General features: G+C 46.2%; 1 protein-coding gene across 8 annotated transcripts in view; it reads left to right on the top strand.

Annotated features, from left to right (window-relative positions):
* The window catches only part of NTM (neurotrimin), a 959,656-nt gene that overhangs the window by 828,502 nt on the left and 105,603 nt on the right, over positions 1-25,551 (top strand). For all 8 annotated transcript variants that reach the window (XM_005884368.2, XM_005884365.2, XM_014531860.1 and 5 more), the window contains one exon: positions 2,711-2,836. In XM_005884368.2, coding sequence (XP_005884430.1) covers positions 2,711-2,836 — 126 coding nt within the window. The remainder of the gene's footprint in view (positions 1-2,710; positions 2,837-25,551) is intronic.

Here is a 25,551-nt window from a genome sequence, read left to right as displayed (position 1 = left end):
TTGTCCAGTGTGTGCCGTGTGGAAAAGAGTGGGGGAATATTTTAAGGAGAAGGAGGAACAAAGGCAAAGGGAAGACATCTGCTTGATAACCCCCTTTTGTGTGAAGGAGGAAATCCAATGCAATAAAAAGTGCTAGATTAATGCTTCAGACAGAGGAAAGATGAGCCCTGAAATTCCCAACCGTCTCATCTCCATGTGAAGGTTGCACTCTGGCCTTGGAACAGGGCATGGGGGTGATGGTCAGGTTCCCCGGGATCTCCAGGAGGCCAGATGGCATTGTATGCTGGTGGATGATGTGCCCTGGAATTGCCCGCTGTGGTGGCTTTGACAGGTGTTTATTCAAGGAAAGAAACTAACATGAAGAAACTTAAGAGAGCTGGATGGAGGGGCCAGGTAATTTGTGAAGAATTAATGAGTCAGATCTACTGTCAGTAGAACTGAAATGGTGTGTGTTAACGATCCGGTTCTGAGGTTGTTACAAACATGTAGCAGGTTGGGAAGGTGCTGGAACAACCATTATAATCCCCATGCTATAAATATCTGTTGAGCTTTGACTACGGATATAAATATAAGTCATGGCTCAGGCCATCAAAAAGCTCATGGTCTAGTGCAGTGGTCGGTAAACTCATTAGTCAACAGAGCCAAATATCAACAGTACAATGATTGAAATTTCTTTTGAGAACCAGATTTTTAAAATTTAAACTATATAGGTAGGTACATTGTTATTAACTTAATTAGGGTACTCCTAAGGCTTAGGAAGAGCCACACACAAGGGGCCAAAGAGCCGCATGTGGCTCACGAGCCCCAGTTTGCCAAACACGGGTCTAGTGGATGAGAAATGCTAAGACAATAACCATTGCATAGTGGGATAGGCGCCAAGTGACATTCTTACTTTATAAACCAATTGGCAAACAAATGAAGAATCATACACGGACCAAAAATCACATTCACTAGTTTTGATGATACTGGAGAATTAAGCTTAGATGTGTAGCAACAGTTAGCTCCTAATTCTGAACCCCAGATGAGACGGATGGACACAGGCAACTGCTGGCTGTGCGGTGGGCCCTCCCACACCTGTAGGACATTGGCCTGTGACACATGCACTAGGACAGTGGTCGGCAAACTGCAGCTGGTGAGCCAACGAGCCACATGCGGCTCTTTGGCCCCTTGAGTGTGGCTCTTCCACAAAATACCACGTGCGGGCGCGCACGTACAGTGCGATTGAAACTTTGTGGCCCATGCGCAGAAGTCGGTATTTTGTGGAAGAGCCACACTCAAGGGGCCAAAGAGCCGCATGTGGCTCGCGAGCAGCAGTTTGCCATCCACTGCACTAGGAGGACCACAACAGAACATAGCTTCTTACGGGGAGCCTGGCCCCAAAACTAAAGACCAAACAGAGTGGGGTTCCTGTTCCCAAATTTACCAATTAAAACGAACCCCTCCCTTCCTTTGAGGAATTGTTTTAGGGGTCCGAAAGAGAAAGGGACCAAGTGTGTCTGGCTAATTGACATTTTTTAAAAATATATTTTATTGATTTTTACAGAGAGGAAGGGAGAGGGATAGAGAGTTAGAAACATCGATGAGAGAGAAACATTGATCAGCTGCCTCTGTACACCCCCTACTGGGGATGTGCCCGCAACCAAGGTACATGCCCTTGACTGGAATCGAACCCGGTACCCTTCAGTCCGCAGGCACACGCTTTATCCACTGAGCCAAACCGGTCAGGGCGTAATTGACATTTTTTGATTCACCATCAGGCTGTGAATAGGCAGATGAGGAGCAGCTGGCATGTAGAGTTGTGCAGGAGGGCAGAGAGGTGTAAGGGTCAGAAAAGGTGCAACATTGCCCAGCCGGTGTTGCTCAGTGGTTGAGTGTTGACCTATGAACCAGGAGATCACACTTCAATTCCCAGTCAGGGGAAATGCCTAGGTTGTGGGTTTGATCCCCAGTGTGGGGTGTGCAGGAGGCATCCGATCAATGTTTCTCTCATCCTTGATGTTTCTATCTCTCTCTTCCTCTTCCTTCCTCTCTGAAATCAATACAAATATATTTTTAAAAAGAGAAAAGCTGCAACAAAGTGGCTTTTGATTTAGGCTTTAAAGGATGACTGGGAGTTTTCTAGGAAGGACATAAGGAACAAGATAGACCCCCAAATGCTTAATGATCAGGAAGGGCATGATGTGTTGGGGGTGACAAGGGGATAAGTTGAGATAGAATCAGCGGGAATACCAATGGAAACAAGTTGATGCTTGATTCTGAACAGCCTGCTATCCCAGGACGAAGTGGGTGGATATGATCAGCTGGGCAATAAGGAACAATTGGAGTTGTTTAGGCAGAGATGTGATATGCTCAGAATTGTATTCCATCAACTCTGAATGCACTGTGGAGAATGACTTGTGGATGCGTGTCAGAGGGGACTTGGGTGAGAGTGCAGACAGGAAGGGGGTGGAGGCGAGGACAATAGTGTTGCATTGAAATCCATTCCCATCAATACTTCCTGACTTTGGGTTTAGACAGGAGGAAATAGACAATAAATTCAAGGTAAGATGTTCCTTTTATGTTTAAGATAATTCCTCTAATTTCTCTCCATTTGTTCCCATCACCCTTATACTTCAGTCCCTGAGCTATTCTGCCAGCTATTATTGTGAGACAACAAAGAGATGTTTCAACAGGATATTTATTTTCCTTCCACTGGCTTTTGTCTCCACAGTATCTCCCAAAATTGTAGAGATTTCTTCAGATATCTCCATTAATGAAGGAAACAATATCAGCCTCACCTGCATAGCAACGGGCAGACCAGAGCCCACGGTTACCTGGAGACACATCTCCCCCAAAGGTAAGAGAGCAGTTGGTGCATTGTGTGGTGAAAGGAACTGAGAGAATTGCTGGCCACAGCTAGGAGGTCATGGTGCTGGTGACTTCATCCAAAGGGTCCTTCGTTGTTGGTAGCCTGATAACAATGCTTGAGGCTCTGCGAGGGTTTGGTGTTCTCCAAAAGACAGGCCTATCCTCTAAGGTTTCAGCGGCCATACTTGAGCTCCTCTCCAATCCCTGGGAACTGCGTCCCAGCTGGTGGTGGATGAAATGGGGGTAAGATGTTCTGGGAGAATGTCACTGGCCATATTTGATGTTGGACAATTTCGCTTTCACGGCATTGTTCAGCTGGTTGTTTTAAGAGAAAGAAAACACAAACACAAAATAAATGAGAGCTCCAAACGGCCACATTCCTAAATGCACAATTTCCAAATCGGGGCTTGTTCAGCATTGCCAGATATCCGGTCTCTATTCCATTGTTTTGTAGCCTTGTTGTTGTTTTACTGTGATTAATCCAAGATGACCAAATTGCAAAATGTACTTTGTCTTAATGCTTAGATGTTGTATAGACCAGACCAGACTAAGTGGTGTTTTGTGCTTTCATGGCTTGAACATTAAACATTTAGAATCTAAGTAGATGCCATTTATCATTAAGCTGGCTTTTATTCACGGTACATTAAATTATTTTATTTGTTCTTCAATATCTCTTGAATGCTGGCAATAATCTAGGCACACGTCTCAGCATGGGGGATATAGCAATAAACCAAAACAAGATCACATTCTCATGAGGAAAATGACCATAAAAGGAATATACAAGACACCAGGTGGTGATAAGGATGAGAAAATAGAACCGTATGTATTGACTAAAAGAAAAGAGGTTTGGTCAGGGAAGGCCTTTGAGAAGGTGACTTTGAGCAGAGACATGAATAAAGAGCCTTAATTTCATTGGTTATTGTGAATGTACACATATGGATGTATGCATGAAGGTATGTGCATTGCTGAGTAGTAAGGATGTAAAAGGAACTGTAGTGGTAGTTGTTTGCTCGATGTTGCAGGCCAGGTCCCCCAAAAGCGTGTAAGACTTTTATTCAAGATGCTCTTGGAACCAACCTCTGTAGAAGGAAAAAAAAAAAAAAGGAAGAGGGTTGGGCTTGCACTGCAGTCACTTGGAATATCTCAGCTGACAGGATGGGGGGTTCTGAAGCTGGGGTAACCCTTCAGACAGGTTCTTTATTTGAGGTGAGGGGGCTGGCACAGCAGTCCGTCGCTAAAGCTGGGCTGTCCGCAGAAAGGCTGTGACCTGGGCCAGGCATCTCTTCACAGGACACAGTCCCCATAGAGCTGCCACTGAGCGAGTGCTGCCCACCACCAGCACACGACCCCTGGGGCAGACATCCTCTCTTCCCAAAGGTGGCAGCGCCTCAGCATCCACTACACTTGGGGACATTTTAAAATACCTGTCAGAGCTGTGAGGGGGCCTCAAATACCAAATCCCCTTTCTTGCTAGTAGACATTGACACTTTGCCCTGCTAGAGGTCTTCGGAGAAAGCATGAGATTTTCAGTGTTGGGCCTGAGTTCCCAGGAGCTGCCCCAGGCCAGCATTCCTGACTCTACCCCATGAGCAAAGGCATCAAAGAGCCTCCCGTGTCTCTGTCAGTCTCTTGATGTGAAATGACGTTAAGTGAGGACAGGCCCACGATCCGGGGGGAGGCCTCAGGTGTGTGTGAGATCATTACTGATGGAAGGTGGCCCTGGCACCTGAAGCAGGGGCCCTCCCAATGGACCGGCTTCCGAAGACCGTGGTGCCCACCAGTCAGCGCTGCCTAATGCTGCGTCCCCAGGGCTCCTGGATGCCAGGGCCGCTGGGCTTGCAACTCTGCAGGGCCTTTATCATCCCAGGTAGACGTGCTTCGCCCTCTGTCAGGCAGAGGCCCTGTGGCCTCCCTCTCGCAGGTCTCCCTCTGTCTCCTGTGTGAGGCCTTTTCTCATGTCCTCCTTCCTCCCTTCTCCGCTGGGCCTCTTCTCCTTTTGTCTTGCCCTTTGCTGCTTTTTCCTTTTGTCCTTTGCTTCCCTTTCTCTCTCAGCCTCCCACATGTTTCCGCTTTCATTTCATTTTTCCCCACATGTGTTTCTTCCCCCCTCTTTCTCTTCTCCACACAATTACTTGCGTCTTCCTTCTGACAGTGGAGCCCTCTTCCGTTCATCTCCCTGAAGTTCGCACCGCTGTGCCTTAGACTCCTCTTCCCCTTGGGGGGCCATCAAGTAGATTCATTTCCCCGGGGGATGCTCCCTGCGCCTGGCTCACAGGCGTCCTTTTTACCGGGGTTTTTAGCTGCTATGGAAACAGAAGCTGGATCAAGGGGAGCGGAGCAGGATAATCAGAATCTACCTGTGGCTCAGAGTAAAGGAGATGAAGTCTTTCCAGATCCCTGGTCCAGATGAGCTATCCCAGATTCAAACTGATGAGACACCCGGAGCAGAAACGAATCCCCAAGGACTTGCCAGGCAGCCGCGCTCCCAGTGACGGATGGTTTGGGGATCAGAGCTGCACTGGGCTGCTGCCAAATCAGAACCGAGGCTGCAGACACTTAGCAGCTAGACCTTCATCTTTCCCCACTAAATGGCTCCAAAGGATGCTTATCTTAAACAAGTTAGGGCAGGCGTGAGGTTCCTCAGAGAACAAGGTACGCTGCACCTTAGCGAGGGCTCCGAAGGGAAGGGAGAGAGCGGCTGCCAGCTTTGTCCCATCCTCTGTGCGTGGATCATGTCTCATCCAGGATCATTCTTACACACACCCCCATTAGAAGCGCCTTTGGCGACCCTGATGGCTTCATTGGACCTTCTCTCTCCGGACTGACCTGTCTGTTCTGTACATTTCTGAATAATCCAAGCGTCCTCCATCATAATACATGCCACTATGTGCAATAAGCTAAGCTGCCTTCGAATATGCATTTCCAGTGGTGACCACCTTTTATGTGGAAAGGGGAGGCAGAAATGTCAACACCGTTTTACCAGGAATGGCTCATTAAATTCGATGCACAGAAACTAGAAGGATGGAGGTGGCAGGGACTTGCCCCTAAGGTTGTCTGCCTAGCACTTCATGTCAGAGGGTGAAAATGTCAGCTGTCCATATCTAAGAGGAAGAGGGGGGTGAGGCCTCCCAAGCTACCTCTCTGCATCACCACTGAGCCTGAGAAGTAGTTTTCCACCTATTATGATAGCACTAGAGGCCTGGTGCCCAAATTCGTGAACAGGTGGGGTCCCTTTGCCTGGCCAGCAATTGGGCCAATCAGGGCCATCTTGCAGGAGGTTGGCCGGCTGGGGGAGGGACCGCAGGAGATTGGCTATGGGAGCACACTGACCACCAGGGGGCAGCTCCTACATTGATTGTCTGCCCCCCTGGTGGTCAGTGTGCATCATAGCTACCAGCCAGTCATCCAGTCATAACAGTCTCTTAGGCTTTTATATATATAGATACTTTTTAGTTCCTCATATGAAGTTGCTACTCCCAAGGGTTCAAGGACAAAGGGCATTAGCTGTGCAAAGATACCTGCCCTCATCTGCACTCCTGCTGGGAACGTACAGGTACTGTGCGCACCTGCATGGTGTTTGCAAAAGAAAACACCCCCATCTCACAGTCTCACACCAAAATGCCAAATCCATCTTGATGAATGTTTTACTGGCCCTTCTTCAAATCCTGTGTAAATGCTAGGAGCCTACTCAAGGGGCCAAAGTACCACCAGTGTTCCCACAGCCCTCTTCAGACACATGCCCCATTCATGACTCTGCACCTGTATTTCTCCTGGTCTAGGGATATAAGAATTTATGTTAGCACAGCCCTTAAGCACTAGTGTTTCTATCTTCAAAAGAATGCCTTTGGTGTTCTTGATTCCTCAAGGTCTTCCCTAAATACCCAGAGACACCATCTCTGTAATTGTATCCTAAAGGATGCTTTTAGGACCTCACTCTTCAGAGAAGAGTGTTCTCAAAACCCAGTTTTTATGTTTCCAGTTTCTGATGGATGGCAAGATCTTTAAAGAGAAGGCCAAGATTCCAGGGTCTTTACATTCCTGGGAGGAGAACATAGAGCTGAGGTGAAGGCATGACTCCAGTCACTGCTGAGTGGATTCCGTACATTGGGGCAGGGATCACTGGGGGTCCTAGTGGAGCTCCCACATGGCTGTCCCTCCCTCCCTTTCTCTCCCATCAAATGAAGCACAGAAAATGAAACCCTCACTGAAGCTACTGAAAGAACACCTTGTGCCCAGATACTGGTTGGGGCTCAGTAAGGCCCCGGAGGCTGTTTACAGAGATGCCCCGATCTCTAATTCATGAGTTTTCTGAGATCAGGGCCTGCCTCTCATTCATCTTTGATTCTTTGCCTCCTAGCACAATGCTCAGCACCTGGAAAGCATTCAAGGAATATTTGTTGATTCCGAGAGCAAGCACTTACTTGTGCCAGTGCCCGAAGGGGCACGCCTCTTCCCCCATCTGAGGGCTTCGTCCGGATTCATGAGGAATGCTCCTGCACTTTGATGTTGCAGTCGCCACTGCATGTTTGCTCTTGATCTCCACTGGCGAGTCTTCAGGACATTTCTCTGGTCTTCACAGGCTCTTCAGGGCTTTGCTGGGGTCCCCCAGGGGGAACCCCACTGTGGCAGGGCTTGACTTCTCCTTGAAGGAGACACTCTTTTTCACGTTCTCTTTGCAGAAATGGAGGAGGCTCACCAGTGACTCTGAGGAGGGTCTTCAGAGAGCTCCCTTCGCCCTCCTCTTGCTATGTGTGTTGTGTGTGTTTCTCTAGCATGTTCTGTGTCCGGTCTTTCTGGGACCCTTGATCCTTTTGGAGTCTTAGTGTTTGGAACCCTTCCTGTGCCTAAACCCTCAGTATCTCTCAAGAGATTTTGTAAAACAACCCTGGATGTTAGGCTCACCAGTGACTCTGAGGAGGGTCTTCAGAGAGCGCCCTTCACCCTCTTCTTGCTATGTTGTTGTGCGTGTTTCTCTGACATGTTCTGTGTCTGGTCTTTCTGGGACCCTTGATCCTTTTGGTATCTTAGTCTTTGGAACCCTTCCTGTGCCTAAACCCTCAGTAACTCTCATGAGATTTTGTAAAACAACCCTGGATGTCGCCAGGGACAGTTAGTTCAACTGTATGTGAAAATGGTCTGCTGCTCCTGGGTTACCAAATGAAAATGCAAAGAAAGAAATCAGTACAAAAAATACAGAAACATCATTTTAAAAATTCTTCCCACTCCCCACCGTGTGTGAGTTGAGACGGAACAGAGATTGATGGGTTGGTTTCCCCAAGGCCATGCAAAGGCCCTGGGGGCATGGTTAGAGCAGAACCATATGCCCATTGGGTCCCCAACCAAGCCCTCAGTATGGAAGCCTTCTCTCTCCACAGGGAGGAGTGGGCACTTCTGCAGGCCCCCCGCACCCATACCTGCAGGACCAAGCATCCTTCCCCTATGGCCAGGTCTCTTTCCTCTACACCTTGCTTCTCCTGTTGAACTTGGAGAGACCCAGTGGGCAGTTGGTTGTCCCAGCCCTTGTGTCTCTGAGTTTCAAAGGGCACCGAGTTGATGAAGACAAAGTGATCCTTCATGGAAGCTCTTCTCCTTGCCCATGCCCTACACTGTCCCCTGTACCTGCCACCCACCCACCTATATCCCCATTTGTTAGCACTGACAGGCCTTCCTCCCCAGCCAAGCAGGACACCGAGCACTAATTGGCACTGGAGGTATCGCAGCTTGAGTTCGACCAGAGCTGGCAGGCTCCATGACTCCGGTGACAGCTCTGCGAAAAAGTGTCAGGAGCGCCGCTCTGGCATGCCATCGGCTGACGGCAGCACCCTGGCACTAATGAGCAGCCTGTCAGCACCAGCATCAGGGGCCCCGTGTGGCACAGGGATCATTAGGATGGCAGATGAGAAAGTTTTCTCCAGCAAAAGAGCCGGAAAGGGAGGGCAGGAGCACAAAGTGGAACTCACGGTATCGCCTTGCCCATGGAGGGTAACCACCCAGCAGGAAGGGACCAGTATTAAAATTAAAAAAAAAAAGAAAAAGATTTAGTTAAGATCTCTATCTATGCCAGCGCTGGACAACTGTTGGACTCTCTCTCATTTTGGTTGGGTTGCCCAGTGACTAAACGATGCACGCTACAGATCTTTCTGCAGTAAGGCAAGAGGGAACCCCGAGAGAAAATTAACTCCCCAGTGAAGGCCATGGCACTATAAGACCAGGAAGCGGCCCAGGTTCTCAAGCAGGAGGGACTGAGGGAGAGAGAGACCCTTGAGATCGGTGTCTTTGCTGTTTGTGGGGAAGGCTCCCTGTCCCCAGGGCCTGCTCAGCTGCCACCTCCTGTCTGTCTTCTGCTGGAGCGTGAGAATCCAGGAGAGGCAATTACGTACGATAAGGAGCGTTTCCTGTCATTTCATCCCAGACCTGGGCGTGGGGACAGCCAGTGTGCCCACTCTACTTATCTGCTCCCTGAGGGCAGGTGGCAGTTTCCCAGCTTGTTCATCCCTGTGCATCAGGCTGAGGACGGGGCGGGGCTGGCCCTTCTTTGAGGCTTTGGCTACCCGCAATGGCTCCGTCTCCACCAGTGGAGGCCGCCTGACAGAAGACGGTGATCTGCCTGTAAGAGGTGAGCTTTGAAGGCAGGTCCAACTGGATTTTAATTCCCCTCCGCTGCTCACTGGCTGGGTCATTCCGCGGTAGCGATACACCTCTCTGCAATGCGCTTCTTCATTCATGTTCTTGCTTCTCTGTGTAGCAGGCAGAGTGTTAAGGATCTGGTCTGGGGCCCTGATGGCCACACACATTGTGGTCACTCTAACCACTTCATGTTCCCCGCACACTTGGCACCCTCACCTCACACACAGCTGTTCCCCGGAGCCCTGTCCTGCACGCTCCTTTTGGATAAAGCTCTGGTTTTGTGCTAAGGCCGTGCTCAAACGCCCCGCTTTGAAAGCCTCTGATGACCTTCGTCAGGCAGAGTGAGTTGCGCTTTGCATGTGCCTCTAGCGATGGCCGTTCTCACAGGTGCCCACGGGACCTCCTGTTGTCCTAGGGGTCAGGGAAGCCAGGAATTGGCCTCACACTGTGTGATTGTAGCCCAGTGCCGAGCACAGCAGCAGACATTTGCAGGCCCGGCTAGTGATTGTCCAACAAAGACATATCCAATCGGTAGACACAGTGTCTTTCTTTTCCTTTGTAAAATTAATTCTCGCTGGTACATAATTTAAAACAAAATCAATTTTAATGAATGAAGGCTAAGCTACAGGAGCCTCATCCCTTCGCAGCATTCTCCACTGTGGATCTTTTGTTCCCCAAATCATCAAAGGGATCCTTAAGCAGAAGCTCTCCCTCACCCATCTCTGGGCTACCCCTACGCCAAGGCTTGGCCTCTTCTACAAAACAAAAACAATAATGCCTTTGTGACATGAACAAGGATCAAACATGGTCGCCAATGTGGAGCGCCCAGCCCCTAAGGACACATAGTAGGTGCCCAACAATGTTAGCTTCCACTTCCGTAACCTTGGCCAGCCCCTTCCTCCTCACTCCCACCCACGGCACAAGCACAGAAGGGGAGGGAATTAAAATTCTTTTGTCTGAAAAGGTTGAAGTCCTACAAAAGCCCAAGCTCAGTCAATTGCCAGGATGGATAGCTATCCAAAGGCGCTTAATCAGCACCTCCTTAACCCTTCCCATTTTCTAATTAACAAAGGTGCTTGATTAAAATTCCCAGAGTACTCCCAAGTAGCTATCCCAGGAGGGCCCAAGTGATTGCTCTTGCCAAAGGTATTACGGTGGTCACCGATGGTGGGAGAAGAAAATAATTGCATCCTAATGGGAAGTGGCAGGTCCCCGTCCACCGTAGCAGCCAGCACACCACGTCAGTATGAGGCCCACCCTATACAGAGAAAGCATTTATCAGGATGACGGTAAACCGGTGGCACAACGAGGAGAACCAGGGCAAAGTGATCCAGCCACTATCTGAGCAAATGATTTAAGCACAGACATGCAGAGGAAGGTGGGAGAGAAGAAAGCAGGGGAAGACATTCATAGATCACTCTTTACCTTCGTAATTCTCTTTAACTATAAAATTACAGCGAGACGGATACGGCGAGGGTGAAATTTGCCAATGTCAATAAGGGTTTTTGTAAGTTTAATATTTATGATCCGCTTTAAAGCAATATTATAGCGGTGCAACTTCCTACTTCAAAGAAGAGAAAAATCATAAAAAGGCTAGTGGGGGAATTAATGAGTTCAACGTGCTGGAATTGAGAACATATGAAAGGAAGCCTCAGTCGAGAAGCCAAGGGCAGGAGTGCACACCACAGACACTGTTTGTGGTTTTACCCAATTATTTTAAAGCCCTTGAAAGATGTTGTAGCATCAGACGGCTGCTGAAATCAGACATCGCAAGCAGCGTCCTCCCCCACACTCCCCTTGAGTCTTAGGCTATTTATGCTGGCACTTGACGACCGTTACCATGCAGAACTGTTTTGATAGACCAAAAACAAGGAAACAAAAGAAACACAAAAAGGCGATTGTATCATCTTCCCACAGATGCTAACCAGCCCTGACTCAGGAAGATGCAAAGGTTCATTGAAATGGCAGCCCCCCTAACCCCGCAGCCCAGAGACCTCCATCTCTGAGGTTCACCCAGGACAGGTGCTGGAGGACCAGAAGGGCCTCAACAGGGCGTCACCACCCACCACAAGCACAGTGACCTCCACCCCATAGCACCCTGTGCCCAGTGAAAGGCTAGAGGAGTTCCACGTCTAGGATCTACCATGACTGCCACGTGATCTTGGAGAAAGTTTCCATTCAAAATGTCCTTGTCACCGGGACGTCCATGTGTGGTTCTGGCTTTGCATCTACTTTCGGATCCTGAATCTTGTCGTGACCTGCGAGGGACGGCCTTTTCCCTAGAGTCTAAATTGCAACCAGAGTCTTTAGGATTCAAAAATAGCAATAACTAATCATCTCTCATGCTTAAACTGTGCTGGGCGTCCTTCTGAACATTTGCATGTAGGGATATATATATATATGTTTTTGGCAATCACAGTTAGGTCCTATGATTAACCTGCTCTACCACGTGAGAGGGAGGCGTAGAGAGGTCAGGCTCATGGGCCAAGGTCACAGAGCTCCAGTTGGCAGCAATGAAGTCCCACCCCAGGCAATGTCTCCAGTACACATGCACCTACACTGTGCTTTACACCCCAGACCTGGTGTGGGGCCTAGAAACCTTCACTTTAACAAATGTCACAGGTTAGTGTGATATACACTCACATTTAAGAATTATTGGCGTATTAATATTGGCTATGTGCTGGGCACCCTGCTTTATATACATTATATCACAGAGTTTTCACAAATGCCCTAATAAGTAGGCATTTTTAAAAAATTAAATATATTTTATAGATTTCAGAGAGGATGGGAGAGGGAGAGAGAGATAGAAACATCAAAGGTGAGAGAGAATCATTGATTGACTGCCTCCTGCATGCCTCCTATTGGGGATCAAGGATGCAACCCCAGGCATGTACCCTGACCTGGAATCAAACCATGACCTCCTTGTTCATGGGTTGATGCTCATACACTGAGTCACATGCTGTAGGCATGATTTTCATTTTAGCAATCAAGAAGTGGTGTGCGGGGACAATTGGCTCACAAATGTGAAATAACCAAGGCACAATTCAACTCCGAGTCATTTTTACTCCAAGATCCATATTATTAATGTGTGCTGATTTCCTGCCTGATTTCTAACCCTTGCTTCTTCTAGATCAGCGATTTTCAACCAGTGTGCCCTAGGAATATTTAAAACATGCAGTACCTGACTATTTAGTCATGGGCACTGACCTCTTTTTTTCTTAGGTTGTCAAATTAAAAAAAAAAAAGACAACAGCCAACACAATAGTAGTCCAGTGTGAATGAATCAAAATTATACCTATTTTTTGTCATATCAGCAAGAAATATAATATAGGGTCCCTTCACTTAATTTTGAAGATGAATTGTATGGTAATAAACACCGACTTTATAGTCATTTAAAGTGTATATACCAGCTGATAACTCACTTAATTTTAAAAATGAACTGAATTTTAGCTGTAACCGGTTTGGCTCAGTGGATAGAGCGTCAGCCTGCGGACTCAAGGGTCCCAGGTTCTATTCCGGTCAAGGGCATGTACCTTGGTTGCAGGCACATCCCCAGAAGGGGGTGTGCAGGAGGCAACTGATTAATGTTACTCTCTCATCGATGTTTCTACCTCTCTATCCCTCTTCCTTCCTCTCTGTAAAAAATCAATAAAATATATTAAAACAATAAAAATGAACTGAATTTTAATAAACTCTGACTATATAATCATTTAAAGTCTGTATAATTTGGGGGGACACCCTGTATCTATTTTTTGGTATGCCGCAGACTTTTGGTAGTTGGTTTTATGTGTGCCATGGGATGCACAGGGTGGAAAACCACTGTTGAAGGTCTAGGGCAGTGGTCGGCAAACTCATTAGTCAACAGAGCCAAATATCAACAGTACAACGATTGAAATTTCTTCTGAGAGCCAGATTTTTTAAAATTAAACTATATAGGTAGGTACTTACTTAAGTTAATTATTATTAACTTAACTAATAACAATTAATTAAGTTAATTGTTATTAACTTAATTAGGGTACTCCTAAAGCTTAGGAAGAGCCACACTCAAGAGGCCAAAGAGTCACATGTGGCTCGCGAGCCACAGTTTGCCGACCACGGGTCTAGGGGATGCGGCTATTCTCAAGCTCAGACCTCCTGACAGCCTCGGGCCTTGGGATGTGCTCTTCTTCACAGCGTTCTGGCAAATTCATGCACACTCTGTCCAATAGTGGAGTCCAGGTTGAGCACTCTAGCCTCCCCGATACCCTTAGGCCCCTTTCAGTGGATCTTTGCATGAATATATCTGCACCAAGGGCATAACCCCAGCATGGAGGGCTGACCTCTCTGGGTTCTCTGCCTCTTTAGTTTTGCACTCTCTCCCCCTCCCTGTGCCCCTGACCATGGCTCACAGCAGTGAGAAGGATGCTCTCTGACTTGATTTATTTTTCCCCATGTGAAATGCTATCATTCACTCACACAGTGGCAGGTCCTCTGCTTGATTGGCATTAGTGGGTTGTTTTACACATTAGCAGCTTTAGATACGGAAAGGAACTGCTGGATTTCCGAGTATGGCTTTCCTTATCTGACTCCACTCAGTTTCCCTAATGTCCCTGTGGTAGGTGGAGTACTTCATCTTCCTAGTGCCCTGCAATGCTTTTCCCACTGGAGCCCGGGCAGCTGGGAAGGAGTGAGCAGAATACCAAGTCAGCGCTCCTGGAATCTGGCTCCTCCAGATCCTGCTGTCCAGCCGGCCTGCTCATGGCCTTGGTGTTGGGGTCAGGAAGAGGTAGCCCTTCCTTCCTTTGGAAGGTCACATTAACCCCTTACTTCTCTCCAAAAGAGGCTGGTTCCTCTCTGCTCGTCCCTCCCTCAGTCCCGACAAACAAATTCATTCCTCTTCCCTCTTCTAACAGGGAGTTGAAATGAATGACTTTGGACTTTATCATTCCTCTATAATAGATTCAGGACTCGTCCTGCTTAACTGATCCGCAGCCCAGCAGGCCTTGTGGTCCTCCTCTCACGCCTTGCATCACTGCTTTGCCCTTTCCGGAATGGTTCACCGGGGTCACTGCGGTTGAAGCTATTTGGCCAGTCATCTGCATGACAGAGCAAGACAAATGGCTGTCTCCCTCTATTGATTGATTTATTCCATCACATGCCATCCCAGAAAAGGACGTAAGCAGAGAAAGTGGCATGCATTTTGCCCCCAGGAACACTCCTTTGAAAAACAATTTTTAGTCCTCAAACATTGATTCATTCATTTACTCAGTAATCATTGAGCACTCATGGAGCACCGACTGCTATGCACTGTCCTAGGCATTGGAGATACAAGGTCAAGCCTTCTTGTGATCCAAAGCAAGAAGACCTACCTGTAGGAAGCCATTAAAGGGCAATGTGAAGATCATGAGAATAGACATGGAATGTAGAGATACATATAGGGGGTCCCAAAATTCATGCAAGAAGTAATTTTGATAGAAAACACAGGTTTATAATTAAAAATTGTAAATTTTTTATTGATTCATAAAGTATACAGTATAGGGTTATGTATGGAATAGCACATCGGGTAAATGGCCTCCACAGCTTTGCTGGCACATACACAAAGCCGTGGTCTTCATTGGTTTTCATTGTCCCTGCTCCTGGGCCATAAATGGTACTTGGTAATGCTTATCAAATTGAAGGGATTGAAATCAAAGGGCAACAGATATTAGAATCTGATTCAATAAACCAAGTAAAGTTAGGCTTTTATTTTTTTTGTTGTTGTTGTTAATGCTCACGCAGAATTCAAATCTTGCGTGAATTTTGGGACACCCTATAGAAGGCTAAATTTCCAAAACCTGGGACTGAGTTTAATGTGGCTTAGAAGTGAGGCTGTGGAGTAAGCTGAGAAGCAGTCCCACATTTCTGGTTTGGCTTCTGTTATTGCCTGTTTTGGGGGGACTAAGGCTTATTTGTCTGACTTCTTGCTCATGTGGCAATAGGTAGGATATTAGAAACTAGCAGATGTCTAATTTATTTCTTTCTATTGGACTATGTAGGTTAACTCCCTTTTCTCCAAATATGATCATAACAAGCCAGACTTATTTATTTATTTATTTTGAGAAGCAGGATTTATTAGATTGAACAGAAATGATCGAGCACTACAGCGATATGATAAATAGGCAGAATGAATCATCTTTTATTCAGTGGATATTTGTTGAGTACCTAACACACGACAGTGCATATTTTGATGCTTCAGATTGTGCTGTGAACACAGCATATAAGTCTCTGTCCCAGAGGACCACAGAAGGGGAGTATTGGCAATATAAGACAGATTAATATGCAACCTGATATCAGGGAGAGATAGTACTACGGAGAAAAATAAAACAGAAATGGGGTAGGGACGATACATGGTGCTATTCTCGGGTGTTGAGAGAAAGCCTGAGCAGACACCTGAGTGAAGAGGGACAGTGAATGGGACACATCACGAGAGGGTGTTCCAAGCGGAGGTATCTGCCAGTACAGAGGCCATGGATTGGGAATATGTTTGGTGTGTATGAGGAACAGCAAGAATGATAATGCACGGAAAAGTGACATAGGATGTGGTGAAGAGAGCCAAGAGTCAGATCCTGTAATGCCTTGACAACCATGTTAAACACTTTGGAAAGTGTTCCAATAAAAAAATACCGGCAGGTTTTAAAGAGGAGAGTGAAATAACAATAAATGTTTTCAAAGGATCCTTTTAACTGCTTAAAGGGAAAGACAGGGGTCAAGGGTAGTGTGAGGGCAGCAACTGGAACACCAGTTAGGATACTGCAGCTCTGGTCCATCGAGAAGTGACGCTACATGGAGTAGAGTGAGTGGGAGGGTGTTAAATCTGGAATATATTTTGAAATTAAAGCTGAGGAGATTTGCTGATTGATTACATAGAAGCTGTAAGAAAGAATTAGGAATCACAAGTGACTCACAGATGTGTGGCTTGTGCCACTGGTGATTAGTGTTATTATTTCCTGCTATGAAGAACTCCAGAGGGACAGCCTGCTAGTGGGTGAAATAAGGAGCTTGGGACTTTAGATACACAAGTGGAAATGTTCAGTAGATAGTTGGCTATGCAAGAGTACAGGGCCTAGAAGACTAAAGCTAGGGGTCATCAGCATTCACATGGTATTTATGACCCTGACACTAGTCGTTGCCACCTACAGACCGAAGATAGATGAGAGTTCTGTGGATCGGTCCTTGGGGCATTCCAACATTTAGGTATCAAAAGAAAAGGATGATGAGTTCCCAAGTTCATCGAAAATATTTCTCATCAGAGTCCTAACAAATTCATTCTTGTGGCCACCATGTCCCTAGAGGCAATCTTTAAAAAAAAAAAATCCTCACTCGAGGACATTTTTCCATTGATTTTTAGAGAGACTGGAAGAGAGAGAGAAAGACAGAGAGGGGAGGAGCCTGCAACGGAGCTAAGTGCCCCTGACCAGAATCAAACCTGGGACCCTTCAGTCCACAGACTGACACCCTATCCACTGAGCCAAACAGACTGGGGCTGGAGGCACTTCTTTTCTTGGAGACAGAAAAAAAAACAAACCAAAAATCCCTTGATTGATAGGGCACACTGTGAAGTCTGGAAGCATCGGAGAGAATTGGTTTCATTCTCTCTGCATCTCTGTTTCTAACCCAAACCCACGGCTGTTAAGAATTCAGTGCAGCTTAGCATGACCACAGTGTTTTCTTCGACATCCGGTTGCTTCCCTGGACTTTGCAGCCAAGTGTCCACACTGACCAGTCTCTGTTGTGCTCTTGAATGGCCACACTTCTCTGTGTGTTGATATGTTTTCTCTCTTTATCACAGCACTTTCCTAGACCTCTTGATTTTGGTCACTCGGGTGTTGTCATGGCAATGACATCCTCAGTGGAGTGGTGCTGTTCATGTTGTCATGGTTATAAGGACCTCTTGATGAGAGCCCTACTTCATTGTCATCATGCCGGCAGCAGTAGGAAACTTTAGGATCTCTTGGCAAGCCTCAAGGCTTAGACTAGGAGCTAGTGATTCTGCCCCTGAAAATGCAAGTGGCAGTAATTAGGAAAATAGCACAGTCTGAAATGGTTAGATTTTATTCAGTAAAAAAAGACGACTGAAAGAGGAATCACCATCACCATCATCCTCATTATCCTCCTCATCATCATAGCTAATATTTTTGTTATAGTTTGGCTATGCTCCAGGCACTGTTCTAAATGTTTTACATTAATGAACTCTTTAATTTTCTTGACAACCTCATCATGTAGGTATTACGGCTGATGTTTTATAGATGAAGAGCTTGAGACACAGAGAGCTCACTTAAGTAACTTGCTAATGTGTAAGATGGCCGAGACTTCAGTAGGAAGTGTGGTTGTAGAGGACTCACTCTGAACCCGTTACCTTACTGTTTACTATCATCCTGTTTTATTACGGACTAGAGGCCCAGTACACAAAATTCATGCACAGGTAGGGTTCCTAGGCCTGGCCAGCAATCAGGGCCGATAAGGTTCCCCACCTCCCCACATCCCCGCCTCCACCTTCCCTTGCTCCCTCAGTGCCCCGCCGCTGCTGCTGGTCACCCACCATGTTCCACACTGCCCCCCTGGAGGTCAGTGCACGTCATAGTGAGCGATCGAACTCCCATTCTCCCAGTCAAACTCCCAAGGGGACACTTTGCATATTAGATAGATAGATAGATAGATAGATAGATAGCAAAAATCAAGATGTGATCAGCTGGAAATTCAGATCTTCTTTTTCCACTAGAAACCATTTTTAAGTTTTGAATTTTTTTTTTATATTTTAATTGGATTCTCTAACAACGATAGGAGGTTAGAATTGCTCTGAAGCTTATTTTACAGATGAGAAACCCTAAGTTTAGAGAGTCTGTGACTTCCCCGGGAAACTTCACTGCTACACTGCGGGTCAGGCTAGGCCTGAACACATGTGGGTCTATTGACTCAGGATGTAGTGTTTGTTACGCTCTACTGCATATCATAGCACATTCCAGAGCCCCAAATTCAGCTCTGGGGAGGACAGTGGCCAGAACTTCTAAGGCGACTTGTTGCCAGCAGTCAGTGCTATAGGTGATAGAAGGTATAAGGGTCAGGACTAGGACTTGGCATGTCCTTCAAGTAGTCATGTGTCCTCTTTGGCCCTCCTTATTCAATCCTAATTACTCCAATGCTCACTCCACTAATGATAATAATAACTGATCACTCCACTGTTACAGTAGCTTCTTTTATCTATCACAATATAGGCAGGAGAACGGCAGCCTTCACTCCATTGCAACTACTGTCGTTGACTCTGCTACTTTGAGTGAGTCCTTTAACCTGTGTGGGAGAATCCCAGGAAAAGGTTAATTACAGCTCTGTGTTTATGCTTACTTTCAGAAAATGACAAACACAGATAAGTCACTTAGAAGGTGGCCTCTAAGAAAGTACAGCTTATATAGCAGAAGAAGCTCAGGTATAACAGGTGATAGGTCTTCTCCTTTGAGTACCAGGGGCTTGGAGGGAGGTGTGCTGAATAGGGGACAGTAAAGTTAATAGAGATGATAAAACAATAGTAGCAAAGGCTCATCTTATTCTTATTATGTGTCAGCACTTTCCTATGAATCCATTCAGTCTTTGGAAATACCCTATGAGTTTAAACACTATTATTATCCATAGTTGACAAATGAGGAAACTGAGGCACATAAATGTTAAAGAATTTGCTGAAAAGACAAGAAGCTAGTGAGCAGAGGCCCTGGAAATAGAACCCAGCTCTCTGGATCTGTGGGCGGGTATCAGCAAGCTGTCCTTCCTGGGTGTGGACTGAGCTGCTAGAACTGGGTCTTAGCTTCATCAGAGGCCTGACACGTCTAACACCCAAGACCTGAGTTCTGATCATTTCACTGTCTGAGCAGGGTCCCCTTGGCCACATCGCCCGCCCTCTTTGAGCCCGAGCATCTCATCTGTCAAGAGCGGAGCAGATAGGATGCACACACACACACCCTGGGCTTGCTGGAAGGGTTACCCGAAATAAATACCTGGAATATAATAAATGCTTAATAAATGCTTGTCAGAGAAGTGATGGTATGAAAGGTGGTACAAACAGCTAGTAATATAGAGGGTGTAATTAATCCTGTGCTTGGCAATAAGCACCTTACCTCATTTTAAAGATGAACAGGCTGCTCTTAATACTTCAGTGAGGTGCCGTAGGTCATATGTGGCAGTGAGCTATGGATGCCCACCTCAAATGCCTGCCCACCACACCCCATCTATCTCATGCAGAGCTTGGCCTGTACAATGTCTCAGTGACCTCTTGACAGCCTCTTCCTGAGCCTCAGTTTCCCCTTGAGCCAAACCTGCAGCCTCTTCTAAGATCCCCAGTGGACACGGGGGAAGGGCTTCTAGGAATGTCTGTTAAGTGGAGATGGTGAATGCCTCACTGCTGACTTTCTCCTCACCACGCTTTCTTTCACCTGAAAAAAAGAAAAAAAGAAAAGCAAGTTCACAATTAACTGCATCTGACTTGGATAAACACAGATGCTTAATTAAAACAGCAGAAAGTGACTGCAGTGTAACCAAAGCAGTACTGGGTTTGAGGTTTTACTGAACAAAAACGAAAATAGAAAATTCTGTTTTTCTACTTTAAAAAGACCCAATGTGTGCCAGCCCGGCCTGCACTGGGATGGGTTCTGGTCCTTTGTGTGTAAGCGACATGCTTTGCAGAGTAAACTCAGTGCAGGTCGCCGTAGGCCACAGTGAGGCCTGGCAAAGAGCCCCCCACCTCCACTTCCAAAAAAATGTAGCTTGGAAATATGGTCCACCATCCTTGACAATACCCACATGCTCTGCTGCTGTCCTCACACGCGTGACATTGCACATGGCTGTGTGCGTGTCTCCACGTGCCCTTTACAATGACACTCTCCTCTACCTCACTCACCACTGGGGCAGCCTAAGTGGGTGCAGCCGCCGGTGCCCTCCCCGAGCACCAAGGCTGCCGAGTGAGTGGGAGGCAGAGAGCCAGGAGGGTCACAGCGGTGTCTGTTTCAAGACACAAGTCAGATCCAAAAGGGAATGAAACACTTCCTGCTGAGCTGTAGTCACTCCACCCCTGTCTCGCCTCAGAGGTTTCTACAGCTGGAGAGTGCTGCGAATTCAGCCCTTTAGAGCGATTACATTCCTGTTGACTATAAACTTCCCACTGTGCGGATAAAGGAAGGGAGGCACGCCTGCCAAGTGCTCCGAGGGGTGAAGGCACGTTATCCCACCATCTGAGAATATACACCATGTTGGGAAGCATTAGGGGGAACGGGAAAAGGAGGAAAGAAAGTAATGAGTGTGTTGAGAACCTGACATCCGATCATTGGGCTTTCAGTGAGGAAACTCTGGTTGAGACACATGGGGCCACGGAACAGGCTTCCGGGGCCTTCTCTCAGGCCCCTCTCTTCATGAATGACATGTGTTTGTCCCCGGTCCACACATTACAAGGAAAACCTTCACCACACAGATGCCTACCTAGCACCCAGGGTCACAGGTGGTGAAGGAGGGGGCAGGGGACACCGGGGCAGTGAACAGCACTGGCCTGGCTCCTTGCTCTGCCAATTAGTGAGTGAGTGACTCTCAACCAACCCATTAACCTCTCCGCACCTCTGTTACCGCATCTATAAAATCGGATCAGAGCAAGCAAATCAGCAACCCTCGGCCACCGGAGCTCTGTGAACAGGAACAGCTCATGGGCATTGCCGTTTGGTGAAGTTAACAATCAGGCGGGTTCTCCAGGGCAAGGCCAAGGGCATGAGGCCTGGACGAGAGAGGTGATCACAGGTCAGATACATCTTCTAAGACAAAGATGTTTCAACGTGGTGTTGTTTTTTTTTTTTTGCAACACAAACTCAAAAAGCAAATGATGTGACTGTTGTTTGTTACCGTTGCTATAACAACAGCAATGGCACCCCAGTGACCTTTGTTAAGTCCTACATTTCTTTCTGCCACATAATTAATTGGAAAGTTCACCTAAGCATTTCACACGTGCCACAGAGAATGTAGCCCAGGTGAGGTTAGGGAGTTGAATGTGGAGCTTGTTTTAAAAGGACACACTGTGCAGAACAGAAATCAAAAGGGAAACCACGGGCAGATGGAAGGTCTGGTTTGTGCTGGGTTTTGCATGGGGCCAGGATGTTGGACTCCCAAAGGGATCAGGATCTCAAAGCCAGCACAGGGTCTCATTGTCCCGTTTCATGATGCCTGGGACTGGCAGCTTATGCCGATGGGCCAAATCCCACTTGCTGGCTGCTTTTGAGCAGACCATGAGCGCAGAAAGAATTTTACATTTTGAAATGTTTGGGGGGAAAAAATAAAGAAGAAAAATACTCCATGAGATATGCAAATGATTTGAAATTTAAATGTTAGTGTCTATAAAAAAGCTTTATGAGAACACAGCCACACCCATTCCTCTACGGCTGCTTTTGTCTTAGTGTCACAGTTGAGTTATTGCAATTAGACCATATGGCTTGCAAAGCCTGAAGTAGTTGTTACCTGGTCCTTTAGACAAGTTTGCCAATATCTGAGCTACACAAAGACTGACTCTATTTCTGATCCCTGCTATTACAGTTCTTGTTTTTATCAACACTTGCTTCCTTTGTTCCCCATCTCCTCACTCTGTTAACTTGCAGTTATGGTAGCTCTCAAATACATGCAATTCCCACGTACCCATCTTTTCAAGAGTGGCCCGTGCCATTCCTCTCTGGTCCATAGGTTTCGGCTGTGGACAGCTATGTCTTAACCTTGGTTTTGACCTCTGCTGCCACAAGGCACTGATATGCTGGTCCCAGAAGAGTGCTTCACTGATTTCCAAAACGATTCTGTACTCTATCCTCTTTGTCTTTTGGGAGTCTTTTTTTTTGTCTGGAGGTTCCAAAAATCCAGCCCTACCCCTGGGTTGATCTAGTCCAGTGATGGGGAACCTTTTGAGCTTGCCGTGTCAGCATTTTGAAAAACCCTAACTTAACTCTGGTGCCGTGTCACATATAGAAATTTTTTGATCTTTGCAACCATAGTAAAACAAAGACTTCTATTTTTGATATTTATTTTATATATTTAAATGCCATTTAACAAAGAAAAATCAACCAAAAAAATGAGTTCGGGTGTCACCTCTGACACGCGTGTCATAGGTTCGCCATCACTGATTCTAGTCTTACCCTTGGGAAGCTTGTTCTGATGCTGTGGCTGTTTTCATGGAGCATTTTGGGGGAGCATCTGAACCTGCCTGAATGGTAGTCTTAAGGGTGGGCGCCACCTTCTGGGAGGAGCGCATTTGCATTAAATCGCCGCCTTCCAACCATCCATGTCATTGCAGACTCCTTAGCACTTCTGCTTCCGAGCCCACCTTTGTCCATCAGCAGCACCACCCTGTCCTCCTTGTTCTGTCTGAAATGTACCTGCAGCCTGAAGGTGCCATGACTGATGTGTCCTGGGTCACCACAGTTTTAGGAGCTCTACTCACTTTATTGCATTCCTTTTGCATCTGCAGGCACATAGACCCGGGCTGGGGAACATCTGGTGGGAGGGCCGTAAAAAGCCCCTGAAATCATTTGGTCTGGCCCTGCCAAGGCAACCACAGGCAGGACTCGAAATGCAATAAATCTAGTAGCTTTTCTCATAGCAACATAAATTCATCTTAAGTGAATTGTATTAAGCAAATGACGTTATAAATATCCAAATGGCCCTTGGCAGAAAAAAAGGTTCCCCACCCCCGTCCTAGATGAATAGCCTTTCAGGATCCCATCATTATGATTTCATAGTTTCCAAAATACTTTCCACATTTATAATGATAATTTGACCAACGCCAGAAAAGGATCATTCTATTGAAGAGATGCCTTTTCTGTTGAGATGGACTTTGAAACCCTGTCACTCACTTTCAAACGTGAATCCCAGTGTTGACATCGGGAAGTTAATTAGTGGTTATTGCTAACTGTTGGAAGTACAGGTGTTATTTACACTCTTCATAACTTTTCTACTTTTAAAAATGCGTCCTATGTGCTTGCAACAATTTTGTCATCATCAACTTAGCCTCTAGGAAGAGATGGTTAATTTAAATTCTAGAAGGTTGTTCTTGGAAGAGACAAGACCGGGAACAGAAGGCCAGGCCTGTGGTGAACTCCCAGCAGGCATGCCATGTCTTAGATTAATTCTCACCTTAGGACGAAGCTGGGGTTCATTACTTCATCTCCTCCTTTCCTGCCCCGTGTGATCTTAAAGCTCAGTTTTAGCGGAAATCGGAATCATGGCATTTCCTAGTTGCTGTCAATGGGATCAATTCTGGAACAAGCTCCCATCTTAAAGTCAGCCCACAAGGATTTCCTGATGCCAAGACAGGCAACTCCGCTTCTGCATCCAGTCAAAACCATCTGAATGATTGTCAAGCCCTTTGGGGAGATGAAAAATGATGGAGTCCTCCTATGAGGCATCCATGGCAATCTGAGTGTGTTATCAAACACCTATCACGCTATCATTGTTCTGTGCGTGTGTGCGTGTGTGTGCAAGTATGTGTGTGTGTAGCTCCTCTGCATCTGTCACCTTCAGACACTGCTTCCTCTTGTGTGTAGCTAAACTGAATTGAAAAGGGATGATGTTTTAGAATTAACAGATGCCTAGCATTCAGTACTCTGCAAAGCACGAAAATGGGAGGGCAAATGATCAAAATGAAATTCTTTCTCTTTTCTGTATTTTTCCCTCTTTTTAAAATATTTGTATTACTTTTAAATATGTTCTATTGATTTTAGAGAGAGGAAGGGAGAGAGAGAGAGAAATATTGATGAGTTACCTCCGGTACAGACCCTGACCAGGGATAGAACCCAAGACCTGGGTATGTGCCCTGATGGGGAATCAAACAGTCCACCTTTCCGTGCACAGGGCAATGCTCCAACTTACTGAGCCACATCATCCAGGGCTCTCTTTCCGCCCTCCCCCCACCTCACCCCACCCCCGCCACTAAAAACTCTATACATTTATGAGAGTCCCTTGGGCTTTTTATCATTTAGCTGAAGGTAATTTTTCCTGAGACATGTGGGACTCTGAGCCTGTCCCACCAGAAGATCTGATGGATAAACAGCTGACACAGTGGAGTGCTGGATGGATTTTCCACGCTAGCTCCTCAGAATACTCACATGACTGCTTATTATCTCATTATTATGGATTTTAAAAGTGACGCTCTGGGAAAGCTTGCAACTAATTACTATTCACCTTTGCCTACACCGTCTGTTTGAAGAATATAGTGCTGTTGACAAACATCAGAAACTAGTGCTTAATGATACCCTCAGCCATCAGCAGAGCTGCCATTGCTGAGAATCATCTTAAAATACCTCTCACGGAGGTGCCAGTTTTTTTAATTGATTTTTTTGACTGTAGACAGAAAACTATGAATATAAAACCATCCAGATTTTATATAGACGTATACATTTTATCACTCATCTAATTCATGATACTCTTGACCCAAATGGCTATTTATAAAATAAAATCTGTGCTGAAGGCATGATTTTGCTCTCACTGAAATTAGTTAAAAGCATCATTATGTAGGTTTCTTGAGCATGAATCCTTGGCCAAGCACTGTGGACACGCTCTATGTCCCCATCACATTGAACCTTCATTAGAGCCCAGTGAGGTGGGTGTCTTTATAGCCATTTTCCAGGTAAGAATATTGAAGCTCATAGAGGTTAGGTTACTTTTTCAAAGTCTCGCAGAAATAATGGCTGTAGCTATTTTTTTATTAGCATCTTTGGTATCTATAGAAACGGATTTTACATAGAAGGAAAATAGCACACTGGAGAGAACTTAGACTTGGGATCAAACAGAGTTGTGTTTTGATTTCAGGATTGCTGTTTAACCTTTTTCAGCCTGTTTATTTATAAATTGGGAATAATATATACAGTGGGGCCTTGACTTACTAGTTTAATTCGTTCCGAGACCGAGCTCGTTAAGGAGCTCGTTAACTCAAATTTCTCTATCAACTCAATGCAAAAAATCGGCCAAGAGACAGCTGGTATCTCAAAAAACTCGTTAGTCGGGACACTCGTAAGTCAATGCCCCACTGTATTTCTAAAAGCAGGACAGAATAACTAT

Source organism: Myotis brandtii, unplaced genomic scaffold (genome assembly GCF_000412655.1).
Source record: "Myotis brandtii unplaced genomic scaffold, ASM41265v1 scaffold826, whole genome shotgun sequence".
In the NCBI taxonomy this organism is placed as follows: domain Eukaryota; kingdom Metazoa; phylum Chordata; class Mammalia; order Chiroptera; family Vespertilionidae; genus Myotis; species Myotis brandtii.
The sequence above is the reverse complement of the archived record's forward strand: the minus strand, read 5'-3'. Positions and strand labels throughout refer to the sequence as shown.